We start from the raw sequence: 14,473 nt of genomic DNA on the forward strand, positions 1-14,473 counted from the left end.
CCTTTGTAAACAGCCCATCACCTCACCGTACCTGCAATTCGAAAGACAAGATGCCTGCTCTCACCGCCTACGCCCACGCCCCAGCCCACGGAGCTGGATGGCCATCGATGAACAGCAGCAACAAGCCATCGCTGGTCCCCCGGACCGGCTCCTCATGCTCGCAATCGGCACTTGCCCCGGGTGCGTCTCCGCCGATCACCGCCCGGCCTAGATCCACCAAGTCTCGCTTCGAGCGCCTCACCAAGCCGCTCTCCTCCCCAGCATCGCGTCTCAGGAAAAGCAAATCTACCAACAGCCAGCTCCACCAGCAACAGCAACAGCCTGTCCTCCTCGTCACTCCCTCCCCACCCAATGCTGTCAGGGGCATCCTAACCAAACACTCATCCCTGCTCAACTTATCCTCTCGCATCTCCACCGCAGTCCTCGAAAGAAACCCTGCTCGTATGTCTTCTTCCTGGCGATTGACCAGCTCACCCATTCTTCCAAGAACTGACTCGTACCCCTTCCTCTCGCAGTAGCCCTGGTCATCGGACAGCCCTCAGCACCACCGCCGACGAGCGCCCAGCCAGTCACCAAGAAGGTGCGCTTCTCGGGCAATCTAGGAGACGGCGGCGCGCGAGCTCAGGAGCGGATGGGCTCGTCGTCGTCGGCGCCGTCTGGATGCGGGTGTGCAAGGCATTGTCGGGGCCAGACGCCGACGGAGGGAGCGGAGGCCTGCCGACAACTAGAGCCGGTGATCGAGACGATATTCCTGACCTACTCGCGCTCGGCGTACGACCGCTCGCCGATCGCTGTGGACCGGGTGTTCAACAAGTCTCTCGCGCTGCCTCCGCGGACGGAGGAAGACAGCGACTGCGGTAGCGGCCGGTGGCTGGCCGACCTGCTTCCCGTCTCCGCCGCCTCCCCACACACCCTGCTCCTCCCCGCAGGACCCGTCGAGCGGGGCTTCCCATCCGAGCTCGGATCCGACCAGCATCTGGAGGCCAAGATCCTGCTGCCCCTTGCCACGCTCGAAGACCCGGCGTCTGCAGACCCGCTGGATGCGCACCACATCTACGTGGCCACCGAGTCGCCCGAGGCCGTCGACTGGCCCTCGCGCCCGGAGATCTTCGGCCATTCCTGGTTCTCATCCGAGGACGCCCGCAGCGAGTCCACCGCCTCCTCCTCGAGCTCCCAGGAGCCCAACACCCCCGCCATCGCCGCGCTCTTCCCCCACGCCCCGCTCAACGCCCTCCTTGCGCCCATACCTGTCTCCGTGGCTCCCTCCGACCAGGCTTGTAGCCTCTCCGTCGAAAACCTCGCCCACCATGCTTTCGAAAACCTCAGCCTTAACGGCTCCGACCTCCCCTTCCCCCCAGCTTGTGTGTCGCTCGATGCCGACCCCCTGTGTGGTTTCGGCAATTGGACTAGGGGTCAAGTCTTCGACTCTTGCGACGCTTTGGATGGCTTTTGAATCCCATCCCCTCTCTTGTCTAAGCTTTTTTCCTTGTCTTATCGTTGTTCTCCTTCTTCCGTTCCTCTCCCCTTCTCTTCTCTCTGCGTGTGTGTGTGTGTTTGTGCTTTTTTGTTTCGTTTCAGTGTCCACTTATTCATGTTGTATATGCTAGAATCCTTCTTTTTTCTGTCTGACTTTTTCTTTGTAAACCCGCTCCCGGTCCCCCACAGTCAGCTCCACACATTCCTTCCCACCCCACCACCCAAAACTCCCCCCTTGTCTTCCATCACCACAAGCTGAAGCTGATGATCGACCCCGAAAAACGAAGAAACCTAGCGCTTCTTTGCTCAACTCTTGGCGGAACCTTTTCTCCCTCTCCACCCCTCTTGTCTTTTTTTTCCCGCTCGACACATTGGCAATATATACAATACATAGAAAATCAAATAATTTCGAGCAAGTCTTGCGATGGCTGTTATTGTCTGCCTTGTTTTTGACTTCTGGTCTTTTCGGACGTGGCGGGGTTGGCGCTGAGGTCTCTCCCCTCTATCCATGTCTTGACTACTCACCCGCCCTGAATTATTTAGGTTGATGCGTCCAGCTCCCCCCTCTTTCCCTTATGAAGAGTATATAGGTTTTTTACATGTTCCGGGCTGGTTAGTGCATTCAATAACCCATTATTTGTGGGACTTGAGGCACTGCCTAGATTTTGGGCAGGGCGTTGTTGTATGTACTTTCCAATCCCATGATGGTTGGTAGTTACGACTTGAGCTGTACTCATTCGGCGAGGATGATGCTGCCTCGGCGAGTGGGTGCCCTGCAGCGGGGGTGAACACACCTCTAATGATGAGGTGCAAGAATACCCTGGGTCCTGTATGCTTGACTTCCTTCAGTCATCTTAACCTTGACTGCAAATGCCGGAGTCTTTCCATGTTCTTGTTTTCCTTCAGGAGGGAGCCCTGGGCACGAAGGCATAACGCAGTCGAGCTACATACATTTAGAGAGCGAATACCTCAGTCAGTACCTCAGGTAAGGGTGGGTGCTGATATCAATACTCAGCGGGACTCGACTTGGCTGGTGGTCCAACACGCTCAGTCACTCAGTCATTCCCTCATTTGCCCAACTGGAGAGCATAAAGGCGCCAGCTTCTGGCCAGGAAAAGTAAACTCATTCCTCCCAACCTGCCAGACTGCACTCCACAGAGCTCCTCGGCACCTTTCAAGACTTTCAGCTTTCTTCATCACTTGGCCGGCTCCGACTCGTATATAACCCCTTTTCCTATATACTATTAGCTATTAAAAAAACCTTCAGCTTCTTTAATTGATTCTATAATATCCACTCATCATCGCAGGTCGAAAAAACGAACATGTCAACAACACGAGACTCAACGCCATGTCCATCTCCCCGACCGAACGACTACCGTGATAGGAAGGGAAAGGGGCGAGCCATTCCATCCCCCTCGTTTCCTTCTCATGAAACTGAAAGAAGTGAGATCATCAAGCTGTTAGAAAGCCGCTTGAACGAATCCCATCAGTTGCTCGCCAAGCTCAAACGTCTCAGTCGCCAGCAACAGCCTCAAGCTCCGCGCAACACCAAAAAATTTAAAAATATTTTCTTTTCGCCGGCTCTCGGAAACCAACCCAAGATTTGGGCGTCCTCGTCAAGCTCTTCTCACAAGAGACATTGTAAATTGAATAATAGCAAGATGGTATGCTTCCAAACCCGCTCGTTTGTATTCCACACAAGAAAATCCTCCCTGATTTCTGTGACTCCCGCGTCCACCACCGACAACAACAGCAACATTTTCAAGAGCGGAAGAGCCAAGGGGCAAGGCCGAGAGGCATGAGCATCTTTGGGAGCCCGAGCCAAGCGAACCCGGCGGCAGCGGACGGACCAGAGCCCGAGACAGAGGGGACCAACAGTTGCATTGGCGACCCAACCGACGTTTTGTCCACCTCCGCCACCATCGACACCGTCCAGCAATCCGACGAAGAGCAGGCTCGCATCCTCAGGGAGTCTTTGCTTCTCCCTAGGATTCCTGAGCTTGATGAGGCCATCAACTCGTGGAGGAGCCGGGTCGAAAACTAGCGGCTTCCTCGCGTGGATCGTTTCCTGCTCAGATATCATTTCTTCACTTTTCATTTCTTCCTGTATGCGGGAATCACCTGTTGGAGGAATTGTATCTAGCGCCTGACTCTCATCGATCCTTCTTTTCTTGTGAATAGACTATGATTCTATCTCACTTATCCATTTCCTCCTAGTTCATTTTAATACATCCCCCTACCCTAAAATCCCGTTATCCTGTATCAAAGCTGTTCATTTCTTGTGCTGGTCATACGGTTTACATCACTTATTATTTTCTCCTGATTGAGGCGACCAACTCTTGAAGGAGTCTAAATGAGCGTCTCACTTTCATTGACCGGTGTTTTTTTCATCAGATAATATAATAGTTCAATGTAATCCGAGTTTGTGGAAAGGCTCCGGCCACATTGCGGGCTGGACCGCTCTGGCTCGACCTCGAAAGCTGGTGCCAGCCTCCTTGAAAGTCCAATGCAATCCGAGCATGCGGAGAGGCTCCGGCCTCGTCGCCGGTTGGACCGCTCTGGCTCGACCTCGAAAGCTGATGCCAGCCTTCTCTGCCCTTGAGGGGTAAGATCGTGTTCAAGACCATCCAGCGCCGCTAATTCTACAAGCGCTTGAGGGAGAGAGCCAGAAAAAACCGGCCCTCGGATAACACTGAGCTTTCAATTGGTGAGGACGACAGCCCACTGCCTTCGGCCTGGCCGTTTGGCAGCCAAGGATGTCCCAGATGTGCTTTATCTAGCACCCTTTCTTTTCCTTTCCATCTCCTCCATCCCCAATTATCGGCATCTTTCCACAGGATTTCGCGTCTCACCCTGGGGGTATAAAGCGCCTGTCCTATAAAATATTTTCTCCAAGCACTCAGCCCTAGAGGCCTATCGGTTCGACATTCACTCCTTCTTGCTCACCTCCGAACTTGTTAATCGCAGAAGACGCACTGCACTATCTCTAAACATTCACCATCAGTCAATCCTCCCTCATGGAAAAAAACTCTCAACCACAGGCGGCTGGCCATCGGCGTCATCATCCTTTAATCCGCTCGGCCCGTCATCACGCATCAAGGCAGATCATGTCTCGTCCGGATCTTCCAGCAAGTCTGATTGACACCAGTCACGCTGCTCCATTTCTCGCTCGGCCTGCAACGACTCTAGTCCCAGCCGGAGAAATCCACCTGGTCCCTGCGCCGGCGGCACCCGCCCCCTTACCCGTCAACCCGCCAACGAGCACTATATCTGTATCACCCCATCTCGTAACGCCTACTCCGGTAGTCCGGATCGCCAGTGTGGCACCCACAGCGACTTCGGCCCTTCCTTCCAAGACAACCCTCCCCTCCCCTCCTTGTTCTGCAGGAGTATCATGTGCCTCGTTACCCGCGCAGTCCGCCGCTATAGCATCACCAACGGCTCAGCAGAGTCAAGGCCCACAACAATTCTTTGCCAGCTTGAGTTCTAGTCCTGGCGCCATCTTCTTCACCTGCTTAGCCGGAATCGCTATCATTGGAGTGATGCTCGCGATTCTCAGCTGCGCATTGAGAAGCTGGTGTAATCGAAGACGCCGGGGCAATGTTGATGAGGATACTTGGCGGTTCCTGGAGGTAAGACACCCATTCCAGCTTCTCACGTTTTCTCTCGCCAATAGCTGACCATGCTTGCTGCAACGTGTTCACAGGACCCTAAGGATTTCTCGGCTTCCACAAAGGACGAGGAAGATGATCTTTCAGTCAAGAAATTACACTTCGGAACCGACTCTCAGTCCAGCCTGGCACATTTGCAACCCACACTATCAAAGAGCTATGCTGCTTCGCATCCGTTTACATCCCACATACAGCAACAAACTCGCCAGTCACCTACTCAATATCACTTTTCAGGCTTTCCGGCACAGTCAGCACCGACCGTGAATGGTTTAATCGACGAACACACCATCAATGGTTATGTTGTCGAGCCTAGCGTCTGCGGGGTTGCTCCTCCTGCTCCGTTCTCACCGAAATACAATGGAATCATGATGGCTCCCTGTGGCCCTCCCCAGGAAACATTTGAAAGCCATCAGACTGGTTGTACCATACCTGAGTTAGTTTTTCGGAAAACATCGCTTGGGGGGAATTTTTATAATCGAGCCACGATGTACGCCTCGCCGACCCAAGCCCCGGTGACAATACTTACGCGCCCAGCCTCGGTCATCACACGCACTAGCACCACCAACTCTAATCAACAAAAGAAACTTCATTCATTGACACGGGAGGCCAGTCTTGCGTGTTCAGAGCAGTCCACCACCGTTGAAGAGCTCCGGGAACGAGTTACAGCACATCAAACTGATCTTCGGGCCACCCTCAGAGGCGCTATTCAGAAGGACAAGAAGGCTGATGAGGATTTGCTGGAGTCGTTGATACTTCTGTGGCACGATAAGAATACGGAAGCCCAAAGGGACTCAATTCGTCTTCAAACTCCGGAGCTCCCCCCAAAAGATCACCTTTAGCGATGGACACAGAACAAATTGAAGACCAGGCACGCGACTTGGTCAGAACATGAACCTACTTCCATGGATATTTTCTGATACTGCGCGAGCGCGCTAGTGTCGAACATCAAGAGAGACCCCAGGACAGCTACTCACAATCTTCTCAAAAACTAGCTACTTCACTCGACAGATGCGCAACTTGCAAAGAGTCCTCAAACCGATTCTCTGGTGCAAAGCCATTGGGATATCCGTTTTCATTCGGTCTTTTCCCACCCCTGAAGACCAAGTCAAACCAACCATCAACTACTGCTTTATATCACAGAAGAATCCAATCAATCTTCAAAACAAAAAGCAATTCATTATCTAAATCGTATTTTTGTTTTCGTCCTAATATATCATTTATGCTCAGGAAGCAGTTTAATCATGTACTTCAGTTCTTTTGTAGTGTCGGCCCTTAGAGTTGCCTAAAGATAGCCTAAGTGACTGCGCTCAAAAACCCATCAACAATCATTGTATTTCTGTGCACAGCACTTCCTCTTTGTAACCTTACCCCTACTAAAACATAATAGGAAATTCCTTAACTATATTTCCACTTGCACACTAGAACAATCAAATAAGAAAGATGAACCACAGGCAAAGATTTCAGTTCTCATCAATGGTTGCAATAATCCCTCCGCGTTTCCGTCAGTCCGCCCCGGAGGATCTACACGGTGATAGTTGGATCATCAACTGTGTGCTCACCCGGCGTGCTTCTGTGCATGGATTATATGTCGGCTGTTTGGATCCTCGAAGCAGAACATGCGGAGTTTTGGGGCATCTCGTGCTTATTCAGCTGTGTCAACTCTATCTCTGTGGATGTAAATATCCGGCGACACACCGTTCAGCACCGGTCCCTGCGGGCGGGGCATCGCGCATATGAACAAAGATGTCCATTCGAAGACGAAGCCCGTGACCGTTGCTGCATGGTGACGTTGGTGAACAGAAGAGAGCTCTTGGCATTCGACAATTGTTGTATCTTCCCTTGCGCATGAGATGCACCGTATGTATCCTGCATATTCTGTGGGGCTGAGCTGAATGGCCTGGTTATGTCATTGTTCGGGTATTTTGGCTGGGCTGCCAAGACCGGGGGGGAGTGGAGGAGGGGCAGCCCACGATCGAAAGTCCAGGCTGCTTCTCTTCCAGCTGCCCACATCTTCAGCCCATCCCTTTCCCCGTGAATACCCTGGCCAGTCTCACTGTATCCGCGGTCTGTTGCATGTGGACTGGCGCAACTTTCTGGAAGAGCTATGTGAGTGCCAGCTATCGTTATCTGCATACAACTGCTTATCGGACGCCTTTCTGACCATTCGCTCTCAGACCGCCCCAGAGTCAGACGTGGCAGTGAGTGCCTTCTTAATGGTCGTCGGACTCGGTATCCGTCGGTAGCCTGACGTAACTTGCAAGCGAGCCCCCCATCCGATCGAGCTGGTATGTACCCCACTGACTTCACCCTGAAGGCCAGAGCGATGCGTCTGAGCTGACACCAACCATCTGGGCCCTTATCGACTGTCGCAGCGACCCCCCCGGATTGAACCTCCTTGGCGTCGGACCGGATGAGTTCGAAAGCGAATGTGTGAGTTTTGTATAAATTCATCATCAGCAGCATCATCACTGTCCCTCGCATGGGCAATTCTGCTTGGGTCTCTTTGCCAAGTCTTACGACAGACTGATGACTGGGCCTGCCATGGCTGTCACCACCGAGTGGTGCATATATATGTACTGATCCTTGCACTGGTCTGAGCGCAGATGGTTACCGTCGCCAACAGGAACACCGAGTACCTTCTGTGTATGTATGCACCCTTCCATCATTCCTATCTCAATACATACTTACATGCCCCAGCTCACTCTACACTGACCGATCTTTTCGGAATACATAGAAACCTCTCCGTTTGCGGAACAAACAAAGGGAAGAAGCAGAAGAAGAAAAAAAACCCTACACACACTGACAACGCCTACCATCAGACATCACCTTGAGGAAGTACCCCCTGTCTCCCACATACCGACAGCAAATGCCCTCCAGTCTTCAAACTGAAAGCGTCTACTACACATAAGCTTTTTTCGAAAAATCCTGAAATAATTCAAAGAAACAGAACTGCCTGCCCTCATCATCCAATATGGCAACCATCACAGACCCGCCAAGACAGAAGCCAGATCTTCTTTTCAACCCAGAAGACAGCAATACCTCAACCCACCTGCTCTCCAACACCCGACCACTTCCCAAGAAACTCCCCAGCGAACGAACTCTAACACCCGCAAGAACCCCGCAACTGGTCTCACTTCGACAAGCTTACAGCAGTCCCTGGGGGATGAACATCCCTCCGCACCGCCAAGCTGCGCTCCAATCCGATTCACCCTCTTCATCGCCCCCATCCTCCTCCTCGCCATCTTCATCATTCTCGTCCGCCTTCAAGCTCAGCCACTTCAAATCACTCTCCCGTCTGTCCATATTCAACCTAGCCAATCCGCCTAATCAAGAAGACCCAGAGGACTGCCACGGGAGAGCTGGGCCAGAGCTCATTCAAATTCCCAATCGCTCTCTCCCCCCCTCTGCGATTGGCGCCAATCATCATAAAGACTCTTCCAGTCTGCGCACCATCAAGCCCAAGACCGACAATCTCAAGACCCTCCTCATGGTCAATATCCCCCCCAAGTCGTCCCGCGATTCCCCTGTCCCCCCGAACCATCACCCTCTCGACCTCAACTTCAAGTACCCGACCTCTCCCAGCCCAGCCAGATCGATTACCACGCCCTCCAGTGCTCACATGACCTCACTTGTCAATCCTCCACCCTCAACCCAATCAATCATACCACCAGAGCTGCTCCCCGCGCTTCACAGAGCCCACTCTTCACCCAGACCGATCTGCTCGCCCCTCTCGTTGGCCGGCTCGCCCCAATTCGGCTCAGAACCCTCCTCATCGCCCCTGTCGAGCGGAAGCCATCCTCCCCAAGCTCACGACAAGTCGCCCACCCCGCCCTCGTCCCCGCACACCCACAGCTCGTCGCCCTCGAACTGCCAGACCTGTCGCTTCCCCCTCTCCCGCGCCTCCTCGCAGTCCTCATTTCTCCTCGGCCTCTCCTACCGCTCTCCGCTCTTCGATGATTTCGATGAGGAAGGGGGAGGCGGCTTGACGCAAGAGGCCTCCCTGTTCGATGACGAGCGGCCCCAAGTGAGCCGCCAGCCGAGCATCTGCTCCTCCAGTCCGGACTCCTCCTCCCACCACCCGCTCAGCACCTGGTGGTCCGACCTCCCTCCCCACCGACGCGCTCACATCATCGAGGCCGAGTCCTGGCCCATCTTCACCCCCAGCGCCCCCCTGCCCATCCTCGGCAGTCCTCTCCTCAGCGGCCACTGCGCCTGCTCATCCCTCCCCTCATGCGAGCTTCCATCCTCCGACGACACCGCCCGGGAGCCACCCAAAGACAGCTCGAGCACATCCCTCGGCTCCCGTCCGTCCTTCCCGACAAACCTCAACCTCCTGATACCTACACCGCTCGACCAGGACGAAACCGACCCCCTGCTGTCCGCCCATCCGGCCCCCGGCCCCATCTCCCCCACCACCACGGGCGAGCCCTCCGCTGGGAATGACTTAGACTGTGCCGCACAGCTGCCGACGCGCAAGAAGAAGCCCGTCCCGCGCTCCTCGGAGAGTCTGTTGACGAAGTCGCTCAGGAGACTGAGCCGGAAGCTGCCCAACATCCAGTGGGGAAACCTGAGTGTGCGCATGCACACTTCCGGCCAGATGGGCGGGCCCAAGCGCGCCGACGGAGAGGGGGCCGGCGAAGACGGTACGGCTGACGACGAGCAGGACAACGTGCTCCCGTCGGGCGTCGTCGATGAGGATCCCGCCGTCGAGCTCCTCGGCGACGACGAGAAAGCCCAGATCTCTAGACTCGTCAAGTCCTGGACTCTCGATAACATCCAGCCGCAAAACTCGCTCAACGGGAGCTTTATTGTGGACCCTGAGATGGAATGGTAAGCCTCCCCTTTTGCCCTCAGATGCCCCCGTTTTTCGCCTTGAGTTTTTTTAACGTTGTTTTGGGGTGATAGGTCGTCGATGATGGTCCAGCTAGAGACTTTCTCGCCCGACTCCAACAAGAAGCCGCACAAGTTGCGTACCCAGACGGAGCGGCAGATCCCCCGCCGGACGCGGGCCGAGCAGCACTCACGGCGAAGCGGGAGCGGGGAGGGCGGCTCGACGGCTGCCGGCCGGGAGGGGGATGTTGATGAGCAGCGCAGTGGGGGAGGGCCGGCCGAGGGCAAGCCTGCGAAGCGCGCCCAGAGCCGCAAACGGCTCGCCCGCAACCAGCAGCACAAGCAGCGCGGATCCAGCAGCGCCACTAGCGAGCGCAAGCAGGCCCTCAAGTTCGCCCGCAGAGTCGTCTCCAACCCTCTCCATCTCCTCCAGCTCACCCTCGAGCTCGAGATGATGCGCAACGCTAAGATCAAGTCGCCCCTCAAACAACGCTCCATGAAGCTCGTCCTCACTAAGCTTAACCCCAACGCCGGCAACAACCACAACGAGTTCGAGTTCGTCGGCAGCCCGCTCCGCTTCGAGATCTGAGCCCCCCCTTCTCTCCGTATGTCGCATCCTTTTCCCTCTCTCGCCCATCTTTTTCCCGCGCTCTTGGTATATATATCGCATATTATATGTCTCTTTTATGTATGCATGATCGTGTGCCCGTGTATCATTACTGTCACCCCCCTTGCTTCGTTCGTCCGTCCTGCAGCCCTCGTTTCCTCCCCCGCCTCTCGTGAACCCCGCTCCCCTCTCCTCTCTTTCTACCTCGCATTTTCCATTCGTCAATTCTTTTGCAGCGTCTACTTCCCATTTCTTACTCATATATTCAGTAATAGATACAAGAAAATTTGCTGCCCTCGTTACATCACCCCGTCCTGCCCCTTCTCTCCGCTCCTCTTCGCGTTCAATTCATCGTCTCTTTTTTGTTGTTGTTTGGGTACATGGTGGGTCGGTCCGGATCCAAAAGCCGTGTGGCCGCGCGCTCGCGCCGTCTTCCCGCGCACCCCTCTCTTTCCAGCAGCTCTCCGCCTGGCCTCGAACACTCCAACAAACATCTTCTACCTCTTTGTGGGTCCTTTTTTCCACTTTTTTTGGGAGGGTCGCTGCGGACGCGGCCGGCCAGGAATGTGCTGCGCAGATCATGGGTTGGGGGGGAGGCTCCTGTGACGACGGGATCCTCGCCATCCGCATTCGGATAGAAATGGACATGGGGGGGGGAGGGGCAGATGCAAGGCTGGGTCTCCTGCGACCGATCCAAAAGGGCGACTCCTCCCACTGGCCACAGCGCGTCAGCGATATCTGTGCGCTAGACCACACCTCAGATGGTCGGGGCTTGGTCGTACCACAATCCCCGAAGCCTGGGCGGTAAGAATCGCGAAAGTGGTGGCATCATCTCACCTCGTCAGCTTAATCCAAGCTTCGGACTAAGGCGGTGCCGTCTCCTCTGGCCGGCTGAGCCGCAGCCAAAAACCGTCATGGTTATGTGGCCCAACATAGCAGCCAGATACAACAGCCAGACTCATGTGGCCTAATAAATAGGTACTCTTATTCACCTTGTTCCACTTGAACTAAAGACTTTGGCAGCTATATCTGGTACCCGTCGTTGCCTTCCTCGGCTGTTTCATTCAGCTCTCATGTTGTCATTTGCCGTCTTGCAACAGCTTGCAACATTCTGCGGCGGATAAGATGTGCTTTGGGGATAGAGGGAAATGTATTGAATAGGAATGGATGTTGATTATGGGGTATGTGGTATGCTGAAGTAGGCTGAAGAAGGCGGCGGAAACAGTTTATCGGGAGCATATTTTTAGTGTTCATGAAACATCCAGTCGAAGCGGAGCTTCTTCGGCCGGGGCTTACTTTGCATGTATTTCCCCTCAAGCTGCCGCAATGGCTTTTATTCCCGCTTGCTATCGATTGTGGTTAAATAGGTCATGTTGCACGGGCTGGGCCCAAGATGCCTTCCCCAGCTTCCCCACCACGCCGCTTTGAGTGCTGAAGCTTACCAGGCAAGGCGACCCTCGTGATAAGGGGTTTCCCGTCCAATTCTGCAGGCTATACTCGCTGTTCAGCAGCTAGGACGTTCAAAGTGGCTCTATAGAGGATTTCTCCACTCAAATCATGTGCAAAACTTGGTAGTTTCCATTTCATTTAGGAGGGTGCACAAATGCGCACCCCTGGTTGTTTACAATTAGATTATTCAAAGGGGATTTTAGGAAATGATGAACAATGAAAAGGGTTATCGCGAGCTGCGTTATTCACAACGTAGGCTGTGGACGCAACGAGCACCGCGAAAAACTGCATGGAAAAGTGTGACCAGGAATATTCACTTATCTAAGGACCAGTGATGTTCTGCTCGTCCAAATCAACGACTTCAGCGACTGCGGATTGGAGGTTATGGATTGGAAAGGTGAAGTGGAGACAGGGGGGGTTAGTATCTTCGGATATCCTATCTTTACTCTTAATAGACTGGAGTCTTACCCTGCTTGGGCTTATCCGCAGAGCTGGGTTTCGCGGGGGAATTCGAAGATGAAGACGAGTTTGCGGCATTGGTGGTTGAATTTTGACCTGCGGGCATGTCATCACCGGAAGTGACAGAGTCGTCCTGCTTCTCTGAGTCTGATTCGGACTTGGAGGCAGAGGCGGCAGTTGAATTAGCAGCTGGGGAAGGTGAGTCTGCACTCATCGGGTCTTTGCTGGGGGCCGACGAGGCATTGTCTGCCATCGTGGCGTCAGGGCCATCTTCGTCTGGGTCCGAGTCCGATGAGTCGGCTTGGGTGCCGTTCACAACCTTACTAATTGGTGCAGGGCTGGCCGCAGTGGAGTTACTGGGAGGGGCAGACTTGGGGTCTGATCCGCCGTTTCCTGTGAGACCGCCAGTGGCGCCAGTGTTGCTGATCCGGGAGGTGGCATCATCTTCGGTGTCTGAAAATGGCAACACGTAAGGTTAATATCAATATGTACGGCAAAGAAGAAACAGAAAAAGCTTACCGCATCCCAAGGTTGTTCCTTTCTTCAACAGGAGAGCTGTAAGGGGGAGTGGGGTTGATCAGTAAGTGTCCCTGAGCGTTCCGTGAGGTAAAGACAGAGACGCGATGAACTCACGCATGGCAAAACATTTCAAACCTCCGGCACAGGGGCCACCCACATACTTTCCGCTGACGCACTGTGAGAAACCGCCGGCGATACAAGCCATGTCGCCAGTCTTGCAGGGCGAGTTAGGGTTCATACTTGAAAATTGAGCATTCAGCTTTTGGGCTGCTTTGCCGTTTTCGAGTAAGGTGCTTTGGTCGATTGCTCGACGTTCGTGATGCAAGAGGGTTGTGGGCACCACACTGGGATCAACGGCATGAGAGTGTGCACAGGGGATGAGGACTAGTAGAACTATGGAGGCGAAAAACGATGAAGGCATGGTGATTAAAAATAGTTTTTGGTGTTGTTGGCGAAGGAAGAAAAACCGTTTGAAGTTGGGTGAGGGGGATGGGATGTTACGATGGTCTAAAGCAAGGCTGTCTGGTGCAGAGTCAACCAGCGTCGAGAGCCGCTGTATTTATACGCCAGCCTCAGGTGCAGCAATGCTAGCTGAGAACGAGCAAAGCGCTGCGCGGCGATGCTTTCGAGGTCTTTTCACAGTGGGAAGCTTTCCGGGATATGTCATTTCAGCATGAGTTCAATAGCAAGCGTCCGTTTTCTAAAATGGAAATGTACTGAGCATTGTATTCACAAATGCTCACCTGGAGCTCATGGCCGTCCTGGCGTGCAACGACTCCCAGGTTTATGAAACGTCGGGACGACCCTCCCGCCGGCGCGACGACTATGTCCCGGGACCAAACTCTTGGACCTTGGTCCGTAATTTCTTCGGTGTCGTCCTCCCAAAACCACTGGCGTAGACGGGAGTCGCCACGTTTTTTTTTTTTTTAAATATTTTGGGAGGCCGTTCTCTCAAATCATCCTCCAGGTTTGGGAACAGGCTGTACCAATCGGACAAGGCAGATTCCCTCTCGCCGAGTCTTCCCCAAGATGATTACTCCTTGGTGAGTCAGTGAAAGTTGCAGCCTGTACCCACTTGTCCGGCAGGCATCCTTCTCAGCGAGTAGGAACAGCGCCGGAATAAGACAGCATAGGACATCTTCTTTCCCTCAACGTCTCCCCAATCCAAGTCTACTTGAAGTTGCTACAGCTTCTGACAGCCCGCTGCTGAAATTATCTTATTCCTTCCACGGTCGACTGACTTGACGAGGTCCCTATGGCATTGTTCAATCCAAAGGAAGATGCATGCTGCTTCCGTTCGGCAAAATGGACCAGTGTTTTATCCCGCCGCACTCATCCCTTGTATCTTCATATGATCACACTTGTCTTCTTTCACGCCGAGCCAAAACTACCTTACTCCAGCCAGTTTGTTCTTCCATTCGACAACCTCGGTGGGAGGCTGGCTGCATGTAGCACTCTGGCA

The 14,473-nt window shown here is 53.9% G+C and overlaps 6 protein-coding genes across 6 annotated transcripts; 5 read left to right on the forward strand and 1 right to left on the reverse strand.

Annotated features, from left to right (window-relative positions):
• Positions 1–50: 50 nt before the first annotated feature.
• Positions 51–1,453, forward strand: PtA15_3A293 (uncharacterized protein; the record flags this gene model as incomplete). Its single annotated transcript, XM_053167247.1, has 3 exons — positions 51–180; positions 262–441; positions 516–1,453. The coding sequence occupies 3 exons, from the start codon at positions 51–53 to the stop codon at positions 1,451–1,453; spliced, it is 1,248 nt and encodes a 415-aa protein (XP_053018483.1).
• A 1,345-nt stretch (positions 1,454–2,798) lies between these two features.
• PtA15_3A294 (uncharacterized protein) lies at positions 2,799–3,520 on the forward strand (the record flags this gene model as incomplete). The annotated part of the gene is made up of 2 exons (XM_053167248.1): positions 2,799–3,140; positions 3,230–3,520. The coding sequence occupies 2 exons, from the start codon at positions 2,799–2,801 to the stop codon at positions 3,518–3,520; spliced, it is 633 nt and encodes a 210-aa protein (XP_053018484.1).
• A 1,063-nt stretch (positions 3,521–4,583) lies between these two features.
• Positions 4,584–5,986, forward strand: PtA15_3A295 (uncharacterized protein; the record flags this gene model as incomplete). Its single annotated transcript, XM_053167249.1, has 2 exons — positions 4,584–5,108; positions 5,183–5,986. The coding sequence occupies 2 exons, from the start codon at positions 4,584–4,586 to the stop codon at positions 5,984–5,986; spliced, it is 1,329 nt and encodes a 442-aa protein (XP_053018485.1).
• Positions 5,987–7,360: 1,374 nt separating this feature from the next.
• On the forward strand, positions 7,361–8,055 carry PtA15_3A296 (uncharacterized protein; the record flags this gene model as incomplete). Its single annotated transcript, XM_053167250.1, has 4 exons — positions 7,361–7,382; positions 7,462–7,577; positions 7,751–7,790; positions 7,967–8,055. The coding sequence occupies 4 exons, from the start codon at positions 7,361–7,363 to the stop codon at positions 8,053–8,055; spliced, it is 267 nt and encodes an 88-aa protein (XP_053018486.1).
• A 63-nt stretch (positions 8,056–8,118) lies between these two features.
• PtA15_3A297 (uncharacterized protein) lies at positions 8,119–10,566 on the forward strand (the record flags this gene model as incomplete). The annotated part of the gene is made up of 2 exons (XM_053167251.1): positions 8,119–9,977; positions 10,053–10,566. 2 exons carry the CDS (start codon positions 8,119–8,121, stop codon positions 10,564–10,566), a joined length of 2,373 nt encoding a protein of 790 aa, XP_053018487.1.
• A 1,788-nt stretch (positions 10,567–12,354) lies between these two features.
• On the reverse strand, positions 12,355–13,432 carry PtA15_3A298 (uncharacterized protein; the record flags this gene model as incomplete). The annotated part of the gene is made up of 4 exons (XM_053167252.1): positions 12,355–12,401; positions 12,502–12,945; positions 13,012–13,047; positions 13,126–13,432. 4 exons carry the CDS (start codon positions 13,430–13,432, stop codon positions 12,355–12,357), a joined length of 834 nt encoding a protein of 277 aa, XP_053018488.1.
• Positions 13,433–14,473: the final 1,041 nt, after the last annotated feature.

The sequence above is a fragment of the Puccinia triticina genome, chromosome 3A (genome assembly GCF_026914185.1).
Source record: "Puccinia triticina chromosome 3A, complete sequence".
Classification (NCBI taxonomy): Eukaryota; Fungi; Basidiomycota; class Pucciniomycetes; order Pucciniales; family Pucciniaceae; genus Puccinia; species Puccinia triticina.